The sequence below is a fragment of the Pipra filicauda genome, unplaced genomic scaffold (genome assembly GCF_003945595.2).
Source record: "Pipra filicauda isolate LSUMZ 115617 unplaced genomic scaffold, ASM394559v2 scaffold323_size1005334_pilon, whole genome shotgun sequence".
In the NCBI taxonomy this organism is placed as follows: Eukaryota; Metazoa; Chordata; class Aves; order Passeriformes; family Pipridae; genus Pipra; species Pipra filicauda.
The window spans coordinates 301,606-318,769 of record NW_024104447.1 but is presented as its reverse complement, the minus strand read 5'-3'; the positions used below and the strand labels follow the sequence as shown (position 1 = coordinate 318,769).

Genomic DNA, 17,164 nt, shown 5'->3' with positions numbered 1-17,164 from the left:
CCAGCACTTCGCGGCCGGGGAATGGGTTTGATGCCGGTCCGGGGAAGTTGTCGGGGTCGGGGATGCGGCATTTTAGGTTTTTTTAAGTAATTACAGTCTAGAGGACGGGGAGCGGAGGAAGAAGAAAGGAGGGAAAAAAAAAATCCAGCCCCAATCTGGAACCTTTCCAGTTTTTGCACCAAGAAGAAAAAAAAAAAAAAAAAAAAAAAAGCCAAGCCAAGCCACACACCCCGGTATCTTAAAATAGCGAGCAGGGAGGGGAGAGGAGCGGCGGATCCTCCCAGCCCGGCGCGGGGTGACAATGGGGCTCGGCGGGGAGCAGCGGGAGCCCTGATTGACAGCCCGAGCCTCCTAAAAAGGCCGCGCGGCCATGGCAGAGATGCTTCTCGGAGCCTTTATATAGCGGGGAGAGCGCGGAGCGGCCGCGGAGGAACCGGCGGGGACACCGCGGGGAGACAGGGGACACAGCGGGGACACCGAGGGGACACCGAGGGGACAGAGCGGGGACACAGCGGGGACACCGAGGGGACACCGAGGGGACACCGAGGGGACACCGAGGGGACAGAGCGGGGACACAGTGGGGACACCGAGGGGACACCGAGGGGACAGAACGGGGACACAGCGGGGACACAGCGGGGACACAGCGGGGACACCGAGGGGACAGAGCGGGGACACAGCGGGGACACCGAGGGGACACAGAGGGAGACAGAGGGGACAGAACAGGGACACAGCGGGGACACAGCGGGACAGAGCGGGGGCACAGAGGGGACACAGCGGAGCACAGCGGGGACACAGAGGGAGACAGAGTGGACGGAGTGGGGACACAGCGGGGATACCGCGGGGAGACAGAGGGGACACAGGGGGACACCGCGGGGTCCGCTCGGGCCGCCGGCCGCCCATGCGAGCCGGGCGCGGCCCCGGCAGCCCCGCGCAGGGGTCCCGCCATGCACGGCCACCCCCAGCCCCATTCCCAGCCCCCTCCCGAATCCCAGCCGCATCCCCAGCCGCGGCTCCCCGCGCCCGGCCGGCCCAAGGCAGGCAGGAGGCGCTACAAGACCTTCATGATCGACGAGATCCTCTCCAAGGAGACCTGCGACTACTTCGAGAAACTTTCGCTCTACTCCGTGTGCCCGTCGCTGCTGGTCCGGCCCAAGCCGCTGCACTCCTGCGCCGGTAAGCCCGACCCCGGGGGACCGGGGGGTCCCCGAGCGATGCCCGGGGCTCGGAGAGGTCGGGGGGGCTCGAGCGAGCGGCTCCTGAACCTCCCACCGCATCCGAGCGCTGCCCTGGATGAACCCCGGCTTTCCCATCCCAACCCCGCAGAAGGGATTGCTCCCACTCCCGCTGTTTGCCAGCGCGGGGATAGTTCTTAGTTACCAGCTCCTACTACCGTTGGTTACTATCGGTTGTTAGTTACCATCTCGTACTACCAGTCACCCGTTAGTTACTCTCCGTGGGCAGCGGTGGGTTCAGCCGAATCGCCCTCGGGGTGATCACAAATCCACAATCAGCTAAAGACGAGGAGTTAAAAAGCTCCACAGGAGCAGAAATCGCCCTTCACCTCGTGCTCATTGAAACCTCCGGTGATTATTTCATTGCATCTGTGGGAGTGCAAAGAAATTAAGAGAAATACTGGGAAAAGGAAGAAAAAATGCTATAGAGGTACAGCTTTTCTACCCTAAATTCTCATGTCTTTGAAAGAGCTTAGGCTGTTTTTAACAGCAAAGATAGGAAAATAATTCTGATGATTTTGCAAACAGAGACACCACAAATAAATACACCAAGTGACTCTGCCCTGTACAGGCAACACAAGGAGTGACTGGGTCTTGATCATGAGTGTTATGAAATTTCCCAAGCAGACTTGTCTAATGTGAGCCTTTAAAAATCCCCATTAAAAGTAAAAATAGCAGTCTTAGAATGCATTTTAGATTGTAATTAATAATAATAATAATAATAATAATAATAATAATAAAATCCCTCTCTCTGGTGAAGCAGGAAGTTTTGCAGGTTTCTGTCCTTCTCATAAGGCCACTCTTCCAGTGGTGACACCTGGTGTGTTCAGAGAAATGAGACAATGAAACTGCAATTTAAAAATACAGTCTTCAAAAAATCTTATCTATTGACAAATATTCATAAAGGACTAATTGCCAATAAAAAATAATATGTATTTCAAAGTCATAGAATTCTAGTTTTCCTTTTTCTCTTTCCTGGGAAAACTCATTTTGTATTTGTATTAAGTTGTGTTCAAAAACTCAGTGCCTGCACTTTGCCTTAGGTTTGTTGGTTTGGTTTGTGGGATTTTATTGCTTGGCTGAATATAAATAAGAAGGATTTTCAGCTCTTAGCAGAGCTGTGCTAATAGAAAACTTGCTGTTGGGGTGTATTAAGAGTTTGACGAGTAGAGTAAATCCTTGGTCCAAGCACAAATCTTCCTCCAACCTCAATATTTATTTTGTAAATACGAGTCATTAAAGATCCAGAAGGGATTAGGAGGCTGGATCAGAATTAAGGCTCATGATGACCAGCTTTGGGGAAGAAGAAGTTGCCTGAATAGTGTGATCCTCACTCAACATTTCCTTCTCCCGATGGGTTTGCCCGTGACGTCCCTTCCCTTCCCGAACGAATCGCTGACATGTTTTTATATAGGAACTGGTTGTTAATCAAGATATTGCTGACAAGGGAATTTTTCAGAGCTGATCCCTTGCTACTGCACAGACAGGGAAATTCAGTGCTTGGCCAAAATAGGCACGGAGGTCCCAAAGGGGTTCAGTGTGTAACACGCAGAGGCCCCGATTCTGCCCGCAGACCTCAATCCACCAGGATAAGGAAAGAGGTTTTCCTCTCCTTCTCTACAGAAAGAGAGAGAATTAGACAAGAAAGTCTCTTTAGCACCCAAAAGGAATATTATCAATGTCCAGAAACTGTATGAATAACTCAGCATCAAAAAATACAGCCTGGGTGTCACCTAAGGGCTCCTTGGGATTTTGGATGGATGAGGTGCTTCCCAGCAGCTGGTTTGACTCTCACCAGCCCCATGGGAAAAAAAAGAGAAAAATTTTAAATACATTGTTCTGGGTCAAGTATATCAAGCGTTGTCTGTGCAAGAGGAATTTATATTAATGAAATAATCATTAATATCCTCGGATGATTCAGCAGTGGATTCGGAGTGATGCTGCTGTGCCTCCTGTGTTTACTCTTCAATTAAAGCCCTATTTCTCTTTGTGCCTGGGATCTTTAATGAATTTGTCTCAAGGTTGTGTTTCTGGCCCAAGCTCTGGCCTGTCCCTGTGTCAGCCTGGTTGTATCTTGCTTTTAATGGAATAAACTTCATGGACTTGCAGTGCTCGGGAAGTGAAATACAGAAAGAGACTGTGGGATTAAAACTAAAGAATAAACTGCTACAAAAGTCCATGGTTCCAAACTGTCAGATCCTAAGGTTTATAGGCACAATTAAAGGATTATGTGTATTAGGTAATGGAAATTTTTTTTAATTATAGAAGACAGGAAATTATTGACTAAGAAACAGTACCACAAAGGAGAACTAAATGTGAAAGACCTTGAACAATATCCAATACAAATCTGTAAATAAAATTAAAAAACCAAACAAACACAAAAAATAACCCAAAGACACACACACAGAGAAAATAAACAAAACAACCCCAAACCACCTGGGGACTAAAGGCTGCAGAAATACAGCACTATGGCATTTAACTTACTGCCCGCCTTTGCTTTGCCTCTGGAATTAATCAGGACAGAGAGAGCACTTAGTCTCTTCAAGATCTAAAAAACTGAGTCTTAACCCAAATCTAAACCACAGAAATTTGCCTTACTGTAAGGTAAGCTGGGACCTGGGAGGGTTTGAAGCAGAGATGAGTAACAAGTTTCTCCAGCTGAACCCCTTTTCAGTGGCTTTTTGTCGAGTCGGGAGTCAGGTTTTCTAGCTGTTTTCATGGGCTAAAGAGTTAATATTTCTTTCATCTTGGGTGAAGTCAGGGAAGGCTGATCTGCCTTTATAATTTATTTGGAGCTGAAAGATAGAAGCTGTTGTACGTGTGCAGTCTGTATGTTCAACAACAGCCCTCGTTAAGTGACGAGAGATTGGAAAACTTCGGTGACCCGGCGGAAAATGGAGCTCCTTCGGCTGTGATGGAATGTTGGATATTTGAGCGTGTGCAGCTGAATTGGGAAAAAACAGATCAGCCAAGTAGAGGGAGAAGGGGGGTGGAAGGAGCGTTTGGGACTTTTCCTGGGCATGGTGAGGTCACAGATTGACAGTTTAGTTGGAAGGAGCATTCGGGAGGTCTAATGCAAAGCCATCGATGTCACTGGGGAGATTCCTATTGCAGAGAGCCTGGAATAACCCCCAACCCAAATTTTTCTTTGGAAAGAAAACTTTTTCCCTGTGAAAGGGTTCCATCCCCATCTTAAAATTCGGTGTTTGAAATTGTGGCATTTATTGAGCAAATAAACAAGGCTGTACCCACACCAAATCTGTAACAAAATGCTGGTCTGGGTCCAGAACCACTAAAAAAATTTAAAATAAATATTAGAAATATTTTTGGATGGTGGGTAATACTGCTTTCACTTGTGACTTTTTGGGTTGTGAGAACTGAGGGAAAATACAATTTTGTTTCATGGTATTTATATTTTTATTGGCTTTTCATATTCTGTCATAGCTAATTAATTTGTATAAATAATGACACAGTGTTAATATGCTTGGTTTGTTACACTGATTGCTGGAGGTTTAGCAGACTCCTGTAAGAATCACTTTTCAAATTGTCTTTATATAATTTTTCAATTTTGCATTTTAAAATATCTGCTGTAGAGTCTGTTCCAATTCTGGTTTGTCTCCTGTATTTTTCATAATCTTGGGTAAGCCATACATTTAAAATCCAGTTGCCATATTTGTAGTTTTGTGCATAACAAAGAATTCAAGGACATTGTCAGCATGTGATGTTACAAGGTAAAACTGGAAATGCTCCGTATTTATAAAAGGAACTAAAATAGTTTAAAAATGAAATCCAAGGTGGTCGTGGCTGCGGTGTGGAGGGGAATCGTGTGAGATCCCTGGTCAGGGTGGAATTTGTGACATTGTGTATTAATAATCAACAATATTGCTCTTGGATGGTGTTTTTTAAGCTCTCCAAACAAACTGAGATGTCTGGATTGCAAAGCCTTGCATTGCTCTCAGTCACAGACTCTGCAGTTATTTCAGCAAAGTCAGTCGTACAAATTATTCATTGTCTGCTGGGTGTTCATTTGTACCAGGCCCTATTCCAGAGCTCATAAAAAAACCCCAAATTTGAATATATCTTAGTGGTTTATAATTTAAATCCTAATGAGCATCAGTGTAATTTATGTCTGTCCTAAGCCAAGGTTTTTCCTGGTGCCTGTCTCAGATGGGGCTGTGCTGGTTTCTCTTTAATTGCTATACCTGAACACCACCTTGGAAGGCACAAATACATCAGTATATTGTGAGAGAATTAGCTACTGAACATAAATATATTTGCCCCTGTGGAAGGGGAGTTTGTCCAAGGGGATTCTACTGCTCCATGTACATTTAAAAGCACCACAACTCCAGAAGTGGAACTTTCATCTTCTCCGCTTGTTCACTTACTTTTGAAAATTTACTACTCTTCTTCCTGTGCAACAAATTGCCTCTAAAGAACACTAATAATTATTATCACTTGCTTTCCTTGAAATTATTATTGGGATTTTTGGCTTGGTGGATTTTTTTGTTTGGGGCTTTTTTTGAGACCAAGACGTTGCTCGGTGTTTGTGCGATTGGGGTTTCAATGTAGGCAGGTGTCTAAAATTGTTCAAAACTTGAATTCTTCACTTCCAGTTCTGTGTCTGTCTTATGCTGTTTTATATTAGGATGATATTAGGAACTGCCTTTTTTTTTTTTTTTTTTGAACTGTCATTTTCCTTGTATCCATGGTATTTTCTGGATTAAACTGAACGATACCCGCCAGGGCCTGCAGGGACTCATTGCTCAGGAGACAAAGTGTGACCTTTGATGTTTCTGGTTCCTCACTCAGCCTTTTTAGGGAACCACAGTGAGAAAGTAGATTTACTTTACATTCCCTCGGCCTGTAATCTTGAGCTAGGGCTGGATTGTTGTCCCCCAATACACAGTGGCATCCCAGTCAATATTACAAGGTGTTGGAAAGAGTTTTGCTCTTGCCCGTTGTGAACTGGGTGCTCAGGAGACCTAAATGTGTGCCTGTGATGTCTCATGAATCCATGGAAAATCTACATCCTAAAATGTTGAGGGAAGCAGGTCAAAATGAATATGTGTTTTTATACAGAATTGGTAGGGGCAGACTTAAATTGCAAAGCTGGAAGTGTCTCCCTGTGGAAATCTGCTCTGCTGCAGGGCTGCCTGGAGTTTTTGCTGATTATTTGTGCAGACATATGAGGAAAAACAAGGTATTTTTGAAAACTGCCTGCATTTATTTGCTTTAGCTTGCAAAGATCTGTATAGTTCTGTAGTTGACAGCAAAAAATAATGGCAAAATTAGAAAGGAAATCTGTTAATCCTGGAAAATACAAAGTGCTGCTTGTGTAGATGCCTGGGATTCCATATTAGTGAAGCTATGGAGTATTTTTAATAAATGTAAGAGAGTTCAGAGATGATATTGCTGCAGAGAGATTGCAGAAGATGTCATCACATTCATGCTAGTGTCTTGGAGTGCTCTCGGAAAACTCAGAAAAGTCAGGATTTGCTGTCAGGAAAAAGCCCATGTGAGGAGCAAATGGAACAAGCGTATGGAGTGAAGGGGGATTCCTCTGTAACTGCTGCAGATTGGGAACAAAATGGAATTTTAAAGAACTCAGTGTTTTTCAGGGTGGCCACCGTGGTTTTTGCATGTTTTGCTGTCTTTAGCAGAAAACATAATTCAGAAATGCCCAAAAGTGGCATATGGGGTAGAATAATGGGCTTGGTGATGCTAAATAGATACTTGGAGAAGTGTCTGCTAATTTTCTCTGTTGGATTATATCCAATATTAGAGGTGGTATTTCAGAAGCAAAGCCAGATCAGAGTCTGAAAACTGAGCAGGGAAATCTGACTCTAAAGAGGTTTCAATGCTAAATATTAAGAAAATTGGAATCAACACTGATTTTGCTGTCTGTATCTCAGCACACTTAATAGAGAATATAATAGTGAATAAAAGAAATCAGTGAAAGGCAAAGCTACAGAGAACAAAACAAAGATCACACCCCAGTGATTGCAATAAAACCTACTGTGGCAAATAATCAGCGTTGTGGTTGTGGTTGGGCACGAACAGCATTGTGGAGGAGTGTTCTAATAGGGGGTATTAATGAACGTGGGAAAATTGACACCTACACCTCATTTTCTAAAGCCTCTGGAGCACAGTTTGAATCCATCTGCTCAGCGAGGGAGATTTTCTAAAAGGTGTCCTCAGTTTGGCCACTGCTCGTGGAGACTGTGCAATGCAGATTAGTGCCTTTTTATTATTTTTATGACTTTAATTCAACTTGCTGCTGTAAAACGAAGGAAAAGACAGTCTCATCCGGTAGAACCAGTGACTTCCAGCATTGCTGCCCTCAGGACAAGCTGGGTATGAACAAGGGCAAAAATGCTCCCTGGAGAAGGTGGGGAAGGAATTGAGACTGTTCACAGCCAACGTGTTATGTGAAGCTCCCAGTCCTCCCCAGGCTCAGGGAACAGATCCATCAGAGCAGTAGCTAAGGAGACTTGTTGTTTTTCCTTCTGTTTACTTGTGCTGAGCAGTACATTCGTTTTCCACGGGGAAGGACAGCTCCCTGGATCCCAGCCTTGGCAGTGTGTGATCGGGGCATTGATCCACCCTCAGAGAGGATTTGCTGCTGACAGGGCTGTTGGGAGCAGGTTTGGGAGGTGGAGGGGAATCTCTGCCTTCTGAACTCTCACTTCCATGCTCTTGGTTCGTAGGGAAGGAAGTTTTGCATGGAACTGCACCAGTGGATGGCAGAGCTGATCCCTGGGAACTGATCTTCCCATCAGGAGCTGATCTCTGGAGGCACTTGCTCAGTGCTCTCACAAGACTTGTTTCTAAATCTACTGCTGGCAGTTCCTGGGCTTAGAGAGGCTCTGTTGCTCCGATAATCCTCATTTCTCCATTCTGATGATCATTCCTCCTGCTCACTCCCTTGGTCCCTTGTCTGGTCAGAAGTGACTGTGCAGCCCTGCTGGGAGGAACTGGAAACTTGGGATTTGCATCTGCAGACCCTGCACAAAATCTCATCTCATCCAGGTGAAAATAGGAGTAGTCAGAAAAACGGATGTTTTGGTTTGTTGGTAGATTGAAAAAATAGTCATCACTTGTCCATTTTGGTTGAGAGTGAAGGAAAACGTTACAGATTTTGCTTGGCAAGGTAAAGGTTTAAAAAGTGTGTGTGTGGAAAACCAGATCAGAGAAAATACTTGATCTGGAATAAAATATTGAAAAATTATCTTCTAAAGGCTGAAACAAACTTTATAGTTCTTGCCTTTTTATGAGACATTTGGCAAAGCAATGAAATTAGTTTTGGTATTGCTAAATTTTCTTTCTTTTTATTTTTATTTTTTGAGGAAAGAAAACCATTTTCAGTTAGTTCTGTGTAAGCATTCTGGATTGCAGAACCCAGGACATGTTAACATGAGCTTCATTTGCTAGGAAGTAACAGTTCCTTGGAAAATCTGGGACCTATTTTGTGATCTCAGCTGTATTTGTGTAAGTCAAGTCAAGACAAGGCCTGTAACAGGATGGGATCACAAGGACAAGCTCATGAGAGCTGGGCAGTAGAATTCCAATGTTATCCATTATTTCTTGAGTTCCCAGGACTGTGGGAGAATCCATCTGAAAGGCCCAGTGAGTGATGTGAAATTCCCAAAACTGCATTTTAATGGCACCTTAAAAAATAGAGCCCTGTGGTGTTAAGACCTGGCTAATACAGTAAATACTTAACATTTTCCATTTTCCAATATTTTCCCACCTTTATGTTTTGACCGATTCTTGGCCAGAAGTCAGCTCAGAACACCAAGTCACCAGTTGCAGGTACTTTGAACAGGTGTTTGGGAACAGCTGAGACCCATTTGAGTGGCTGAAGGGAAGGGTAAAAAACACCCTTTCCACAAAATATCCTCCATCTGCCCCAACGTGGACTCCTGCACTGATAGTCAAACCTCACTGGACTGCAGTGAACACATCCTGAATATTTAAACTCTAAAACCAAAACCTGTAAGAACCCTGCCCTTGATAGACAAAACCTCTGCTTTGCTGTTCTCTTTTCTGTTTAAAAAAATCACACTTTTTTTTCTGTTTTCTGATAGAAGGAGAAAAACAGTTTTCCACAATTTCCTATATGACAAAATTACAACTCTGTTTGGAGACATGATGACAGAAAATTTGTGAATATATGGTCTTTTTGTCAGAGCAACAACTTTCAGTGATCTTAAAATGTGCTTGGATGTGTGTGTTCAGGTCTTATCCTGTAAATTCTTTGACAAGCCAGTGGTTTATAGTCGTGTAGTTGATTTTCTGACTCCAACAGGACTGCTTATGCAGAGAAGGGCTTGAACTGGATTTATATTTGCCCTGTATCTTGGATCATCTTACTACTTATTTTGTGGATTTTCTCCAAAATCAGAGAGTTTTCCATGTAGTCACCAACTCGTCTTTAAACACTTGGCCACCATTTGGCCTTGGACATTCTGCTATTTGGATATTCTAATGATAATTTTGCAAGTCCCTGGGTAGTTAATGCTACTTTTCCTGCCAGTGCAAACTATTATTATTTTTTTTAAGCTGAGATTTCACCCTACAGGGGTTGAATTTCATCTGAATTCAATTTTAATAGACATCTTGAAAACTAACGTTGAAGCAACAAGTAGCTTGGAGTGTACAGGTACCTCTTGTCACATCTTGTGTAGAGCTGCCTACGTTGATCCATTAAAAGCCAGAACACTCTTGTGTAAGCACAGAGGGTTGAAGCCTTAATAAAAGCATCTCCTTTTCTTTTAGAAGACAGAGAAGTGTGTGTGATGCTTAAGTAGGATATTCTATGACAGATTAGCTTGTCATCTTTACAGCAAAATTAGCAGTGGTATACTTGATTGTGGAAAACATCTCCTTCCATGTCATGCTTAACATGATCCGTCTTATGGAAGGCCCAGTGCTCTGGGTGGGGTTTATTCCTGGGGCTCAAAGAGCAAAGAGATGAAAAGTTCCCCTGAAATAGAAACCAGTAACGTAATCATTGAGACAGTAAAATGGGGTTTTTTTGGCCACAAAACATTTGTGTGAGTTTTGAATACATTTCACTTCATCCTCCTGCCTGTTTTGTTCCAAACCTCCCCCTGACAGCTTTGCTAACAGTTCATTTTGTTCCTTTGGTGACTAAAGGCTGGAGGAGCTGATATTTGGAGGTTGCTGTGACAGCAGAGGACGGTACCACTTTGGGGCTCTCTGTGTTCTTTGCTTCCCTCAAGCAGAGCTGCTTTAGGTGGCTGCTCACAGGCAAGTTCTCCACTGAGGGATAGGAGGCTGTGCCAGAAGTTAAAAGGGTTCGTTTCACCTTGTTGCAATAAATTATAGAGCAATCATAAATGATAGGAAGGAGCTTGATGAAGTGGGTGAGGAACAATTGATGGATTATTTTAGTTAAAATTACTTAGAGCCCAGTCCAACTCCCACTAAAGTCAATTAAATCACAGCTGGATCAGGGCCAAAATGAGTCAAATTCAATTATGCCTTAACTGTAAACATTTGAAAGCACGTTACTGTAAGGTAGTTCAGCACTTAAATTACATTAAAGCAAAGGCATTTCTGAAACCCCAGCTGATTTTGTTGTATTTGTACAGCTCTGGTGAAACCCTTTTTCTGGGGGCTGGGACACAGGGACCTTTTTGAGTGGTGCCTGATCCCCACAGCACCTGGCTGTGGTGGAGAGATGGCTCAGACATTGATACTGGGGATGGATTTCTGTCCCTCACTGACTCGCTGGGGGAGCGATTGCATCACAAGAGGCAGCAAAGATGACTGAGAGGAGCTTGTAGAAATCCTGGTGCTGTTTCATCTAATTGTCAGGATTTAGGGAGCTTACTTGTGTAAGTATCAGCTCATAAATTAATGGAACTCTCACACGAGCTAATCTCAAAGCTCTGTTGCTCATGGGTGTTCATCTGTGTCTCAACTGAGCAAAGTACAGCATCCAAAATATTAGTTACAAAGAAAGAACCTACATGATAAAAAGATGGAATTATAAATAATTCAATTCGTCAAGTTCAACCACATATGGTGGTGTTTTCACAAAACTGGGCAGATTATCTTTTAAACAGTTTTTCACAAGCCTCATTAAAGACAATTTCTGTATTTTTTAATAAATTCGGGATTGATCCTTTTTGTTCTGTCTATAGGATTTCTCTCCCTGTTCCTTTTCCAGCAGGGCCAAGGCTCCGAGTTGCAGGTTTAGGATTTCCTGGCTGGCATTTGTCTGCTGGGGTTTAACTCCACATCCCGAGTGCCATCCCATCAAAACCTTGGGATGTGGGAGGCTGTGCAGACAGCAGGGAATAGCTGTTCACTGGGGTCATTCCCATCTCCAAGTGAACTAAATTCATCCCCACAGATAGACGAGCTCCCACTCCATGCCAAGCTCTTCTGGAGGGTTGGGATCAGTCTGGTTTCGTTTCTGCCTTTGTAGCAGTTGTGTTAAAATGATCTTTTTTTCTGAATAAATTTGAAATCAGGCTACTGCTTAATTTTGAATGGCCTCATCAGGGGGAACTACACACAAAATGGGTGAAGACCGTAATGTAAGGCAGAGGATAGAAATGTAGATGCCACAAACTCTGTGGCTTTACTGGCTTGCCCAGGAACTGGGTCTCCAACAGGAAAGAAGCTACTCCATGTCTGGATAGTTATATTTGTGTCCTTAAGAGAAATTTCTGAACTTTACAATTAAAGTCTTCAAAAACCCTAACTGAAGTATCTCCCACATGACAGTCCAATAGCGCTTGCGGTGGTAATTCAGAGAAGAATTTATACACCGCCTACATGTGTTAAAATGACAGATAGGCCTGATCCTGGTTTTAATGATAGGACGTCTCTCTGACTCTGTGAGAGGTCTTTGTGGGGGGTGGAAGTGCTGGACGTTTGCAGAGCAGTGAGAGGACAGAAAATGGGACACGGGTGGGAATTAAAAAGCTCAGTTTGGCTGCTCGCCCAGCTGGAACAGGAGTGCTGGGGTGTCTTAGAGCTGTACCTGGCTCAGTGGACTGGCTTTTAGTCTCAAAACTCAGTTTGGTAAATTATTTCCTTTCCTTTTTTTGCGGTTTTTGTAGGCATTTGGCTTTTTTTTTTAACCTTTTCTCTTTTCTATGCCTTTCTATTAATAGCAGGATCAATTAATAGCTTCCACTGACACATTCTAAAGAGCTTGCAACTATGAAATAGCAATTTGTCCTTTGGAGAAGAGGAAAAGTGATACCCACCCAGCAGCTTGAATCAGGAAAAAGGGATAGAACCATGATAAAAATTGGTACAGGATTTCCATGGCACATTCTCAACTCAGAAAAAATACTGGCCATTTTCTTCCCTTTCAGTGAACAAAAACACCACCAATGAGACACTTTGATAGCAGTAGGTGACTGTGGCTTTAATATGTTTGAAAAAGCTGATTTCTGTGATCCATGCCTTATGTCTCCCTTCTTAATATTAAGATTAGTCATGTTACAACTTGCAAAAATGCATTAAAGTGGGTTGACAGACATTTAAAACCCCAGCTTTGCTGTTCCCTGCTTCCAGATACTGCCCAGCACAGCTTTGGCATGAGGGCTTTGACTCATTAACTCCCCAGTGAGCTCCAATTTGGTGTTGCCTTTCACAAACCAAACCCAGTCATAATGCGCTTTCCTGCTGTATTTATCTCTGAGTCTACGCCTGCAAAGTGAAAATGGTACTTTCCTGGAGTAAATTATGGGATAGAAAATCCTTTTGGCAGCGGAGGTTGCCCAGAACACTTTCATTCATCACAGCGCCCTGACGGCGACTTCGCTGGAAGAAAAACGTTTCCTTCAGGGGAATTACCTTGGGAAAACTCCCAGTATTTCCTAGGAAGCAGAGCTGGTGATGAATTTCTGAGTACCTCTGGTGTGGTTTTCGAGGTGTCCTGTGCAGTTGGACTCTGTGACCCTTGTGGGTCCTTTTTAAGTCAGGATATTGTGTGATTTTGACTCCTTGCTGAGCATTTGCTGGGGCACATCCCACTTGCCTATGAGATATTCACCGAGTATTTCTTACATATGGAGTAAGTTATCATAGAATTGCTGCTGCCACCCAGTGCTGCTTTGTTAATTAACTGAAAAATCCCCCCAGAACTTAAGTGTTCATTTCCTGGTGCATGGCTTTAGTGTAACTTAAAATGCAGTGGACTCTTAATCTGTCTTCTCAAAATGTTTGTTTTCCCCAAGCCAATCATGGCTCATTTGCCTCCAGTAATTGATACCAACATTGGAAATATTTGTCCAGTTGTCAAGAAACTTAATTGAAGTGTTTGACAAATTACTGTGTCTGGTTAAACTGGGGCCAGTTTTCACACTGGGAGAAAATTCAAGTACACACCTTATCTAGTTTGTCTCCGTAAGAATTGTCTTCATTCAGGTGTCTCACTTGTTACAACTCTCAGTAAATAGCGAGGCTTTGGTATTTTCATGCTGCACATGATGGCAAAACACTGCTTTTCTCAGCACCTCTTGATTCCCCTCCTGTCCCCACTTATTTACTCCTTGAAGTCAACAGAAGTTTTGGGTGTGTAGAAAAAGAAAAGGAATTGCATCAGACAGCAAATATATCAGCATTTTCTGCTGAGCATTCATTTACTGGCAGCCTGGGACACGCCGTGGATCTCTGACTGGAGCTGGGATTCTGCAGAGCCCCATGGAAAAGCTGGGAGCTTTGCAGGTGTTTTGACCATCCCTACTTGGTTTTGTCCTTGACTTAATGTATGCCATGGAGCTGTTACATGCTCACTGAATTCCTCATCCTTCCCATTTTTTAAAGAAAAGAAGTGTTTCATTACACACTTACGTGAAAATCCTTTGCTAAGAAATGCAAGAGAAGCCCAAAGTAATGTGGGCAGCGGGGACTGTGTATGTTTAACATGAGGATTAATTAAGTACAAATAAAATTCTTCAGCTTATTCCCAGCACAGTGAAGTCTGTAGGAGGGAAGAGACTTCCCCACAAATCACATAAAATAAGTGTTAAGACAAAGCTGTTTTGATTACTTTGTAGGGATTTCAACTCATTCATCACCAATTTTTATGCATACTTTGACTCTACTGGATTTTTACACTCTGTCCATGCCCTGTGGGGTTTTCAGATTTGCTCTTTCACTGCCTTCCTCCCCTTGAGCTTCTTCTCTCTCAGCACAAACTGCACCTGAGAACGTTTGAGTTCAGGCCGAACTTTCGAACCCGTGACGTCAAGTTGGTTTGGAATTAGGCAGAACCAGTTTGCCCATCCCTCGCTGTAAAAGGGTTAAGCCTCTAAACTGCTGAGAGCCAGGGCAGGGAATTATGAAAGGAGCCCCTGTTTTATAAGCATTTGTGTTGCCAGTGCTTGAATGCCCATAATAAGTGGGTTGTGCAGTGATTAATGACTGTGTTTTACACGCTGACGATGGATGGTGTGTCTCATTGGAGGAGCCATTTATTTTTATTCAGGCTCCTCACCCAAGCAGTGCTGGAAATGAGATGTTAATGTCTTGGTGGGAGTGTGTTTTGTTCTCAACAATTGCATGAAAGGTGACCCACAGAGAGGAGAAAATAATTAATAATGCCTTTTTCTTGCCTCTTTTTAATATGAGCAAGGACAACTCACATAATTATTTTTTTTACATGGGACTTTTCTTTTCGAGATTCTTGTTTTGTTCCCTCCAAACTGGGAACAAGTAGGAAGGTGTTGACATTCCGAAACTATAAATTTCAAAGGGGCAAAATACTCAAGTGCCTTAAATTCCATTGGTCTTTGTTTTCTTCTTGTATTTTTAATAAAGGACTAAAATAATTTGAAATCTTTAGGTATTTTGAGCCAATTCTTGTATTGGATTATAAGTTTCTGATCTTGCTTTAGTTTCAGCTACACTTTTCCCTGCACTATGTCATTGTGTACATGTAAAGGAGGTGGTGGTTGAGTGTTTATTTTAGAAGTGGTTGGAATGCACAGACCAGACACAGAATTCATCATTTTATTAACAAACTGTACATTTATATCTGTATGGATTCAACATTGCATCCATCTAATGACAAGATTGTCATTTCTGTAAAATGGCTTAAAGAAAGGAGGAAAAGGATTTAAAAAGCACTTTTTAATTAATTTGAGGAAATCTAGTTCAAGACAGTGAAACGAGTTGCAGTGTCCAAGGAAATCTTTCTTAAGTTCTACATAAACTGAAAATCCTTCCCAGCAGATCTCCTGGGATGGAATCAGAGCCAGCTCTGGGCATGGCATCAATACTTCAACAGAGAGTAAAACATGAGGAGGATGTTCACAAAAATGTTCAAATTGAAACTGTTTTTTTCATATGGGCTTCACCAAACCTGAATTAAAGGTTCTCAGAATTTGAAAGATCCCTCCAAATTATCACACCATTGTTGAGCAAAGCAAACCAATTCAGGGAGATGGGTCAGAAGTGTTGGTTGTTTTGCATCATAGAACAGTAAATGCCAATAATTGCCTAAATTCTCTGGACAGCTTAGTATTACAGGTGGGGTACAGCCCCTCTTTCAAAGCTTAATAAAAATACTGGGAATGTACAGATTCTGTCTGCTAGAGTTTCATCCCAACAGCGCCCCATAAGAGTCTGGGAATGGTGATATTTGGGAAACATAAAAAAATATTCCCTGCAGACTCATTTAGAGCAGTAGCATCATGTTAAAATTGGCAGCCTCAGCCGATCTTGGGCAGAATATTTTTCTTGGGTTGGGAGAACTTTTGAAAATTGAGTTGAAAAAGAGCTATTTTGGTTTGAAAAACCACGCGCTGCATCTGTGCCTGGTATTGGAGGGGTTCCCGTGGAAACATCGAGGGTTGCACAAGAATAGGACACAGGCATGGCTTCCAAATTAGCATATATATTAATGGCACATTAAGGGATTTCATAATCCTGTGACACAAAGGAGAGTTCTCAACACAGGCCTCACTCAATCTATCAATGGGCAACGTCTGCAGCAAGACAAAAACACCTCTGCCCCCCTTGTGGCTGCTCTTGGAGTCCTTTCCAGCCCAGACAAAGTGCTTTGCTGGGTGTTATCTCCCTCATTTTGCATGTGGGGAGAACAGAAATCCAGTGGGATTCAGGGATTTGGCTGAGATGGAACATTAAGGCAGTGGCAGGGTTGGAAACACTGTGCCCAATGTCCACTTTCCCCAAAATCTACACCAAGTGAGCAAATCTTTGTTCTTTTGGTGCTTTAAGGGACAGGGTAAAGTTGGTGGGAATGTGACAATATTCCCATCAACCTGGAACTGTTTCTAGTGCGAGTGGGAGCTGCACACCCACCCACTGGGGGAGGGAAGAAAGGGTTGCATTGTTTTTTTTGCCTGTTGACTTCTCTGATTGGTATTTAAATGAGATTATGGAGGCCCAACATACCTGTGGAACACAGTGACTCTGCATTCCACAGTGACAGGACCATGGAGATTTGCAGGGAAATAGATGTGCTGATGAGTGAGAACCAAGGTTTGGACTCCAAACCCTCCAAATCTTAGACTGAGGGAGGGGTTCCCACCTGGATCCCTAAATCAGAGTGTTTCTATGGCACGTTTGCAGTTCTAGATTGGAGCTATCAGGAACAGTTGTGCTTCTAACATTTCTGCCCATAATGGCATTAATTCACAGTTAAAACTGGCAGAATTTGGGCACTGCTGAAACCTAATTCCATCCCTTATGATTAATTAGGGCCTGTCTCCACCCAAAGTTTAATCTTTATTTGTCTGGTGATGTGAAAACAGTCTCCTTGGCTGACTTCCTATCGGAACAAAAAAAAACCTGCAGGCTGATGTTGGACATGCGAGGGGGTTTGTATTTGGAGCTTGTATTTGGAATCCCAGAATGTTTTGGGTTGGAAGGGACCTTAAAGCTTATCCAGTCCTACCTGCTGCCATGGGCAGGGA

The 17,164-nt window shown here is 43.1% G+C and overlaps 1 protein-coding gene across 1 annotated transcript in view; it reads left to right on the top strand.

The window, feature by feature from the left end:
- Positions 1–747: 747 nt before the first annotated feature.
- The window catches only part of BARX2 (BARX homeobox 2), a 32,734-nt gene continuing 16,317 nt past the window's right edge, over positions 748–17,164 (top strand). The window contains exon 1 of the mRNA XM_027740547.2: positions 748–1,173. Within this exon, the coding sequence (XP_027596348.1) occupies positions 945–1,173 (229 nt within the window). The 5' untranslated portion in view covers positions 748–944. The remainder of the gene's footprint in view (positions 1,174–17,164) is intronic.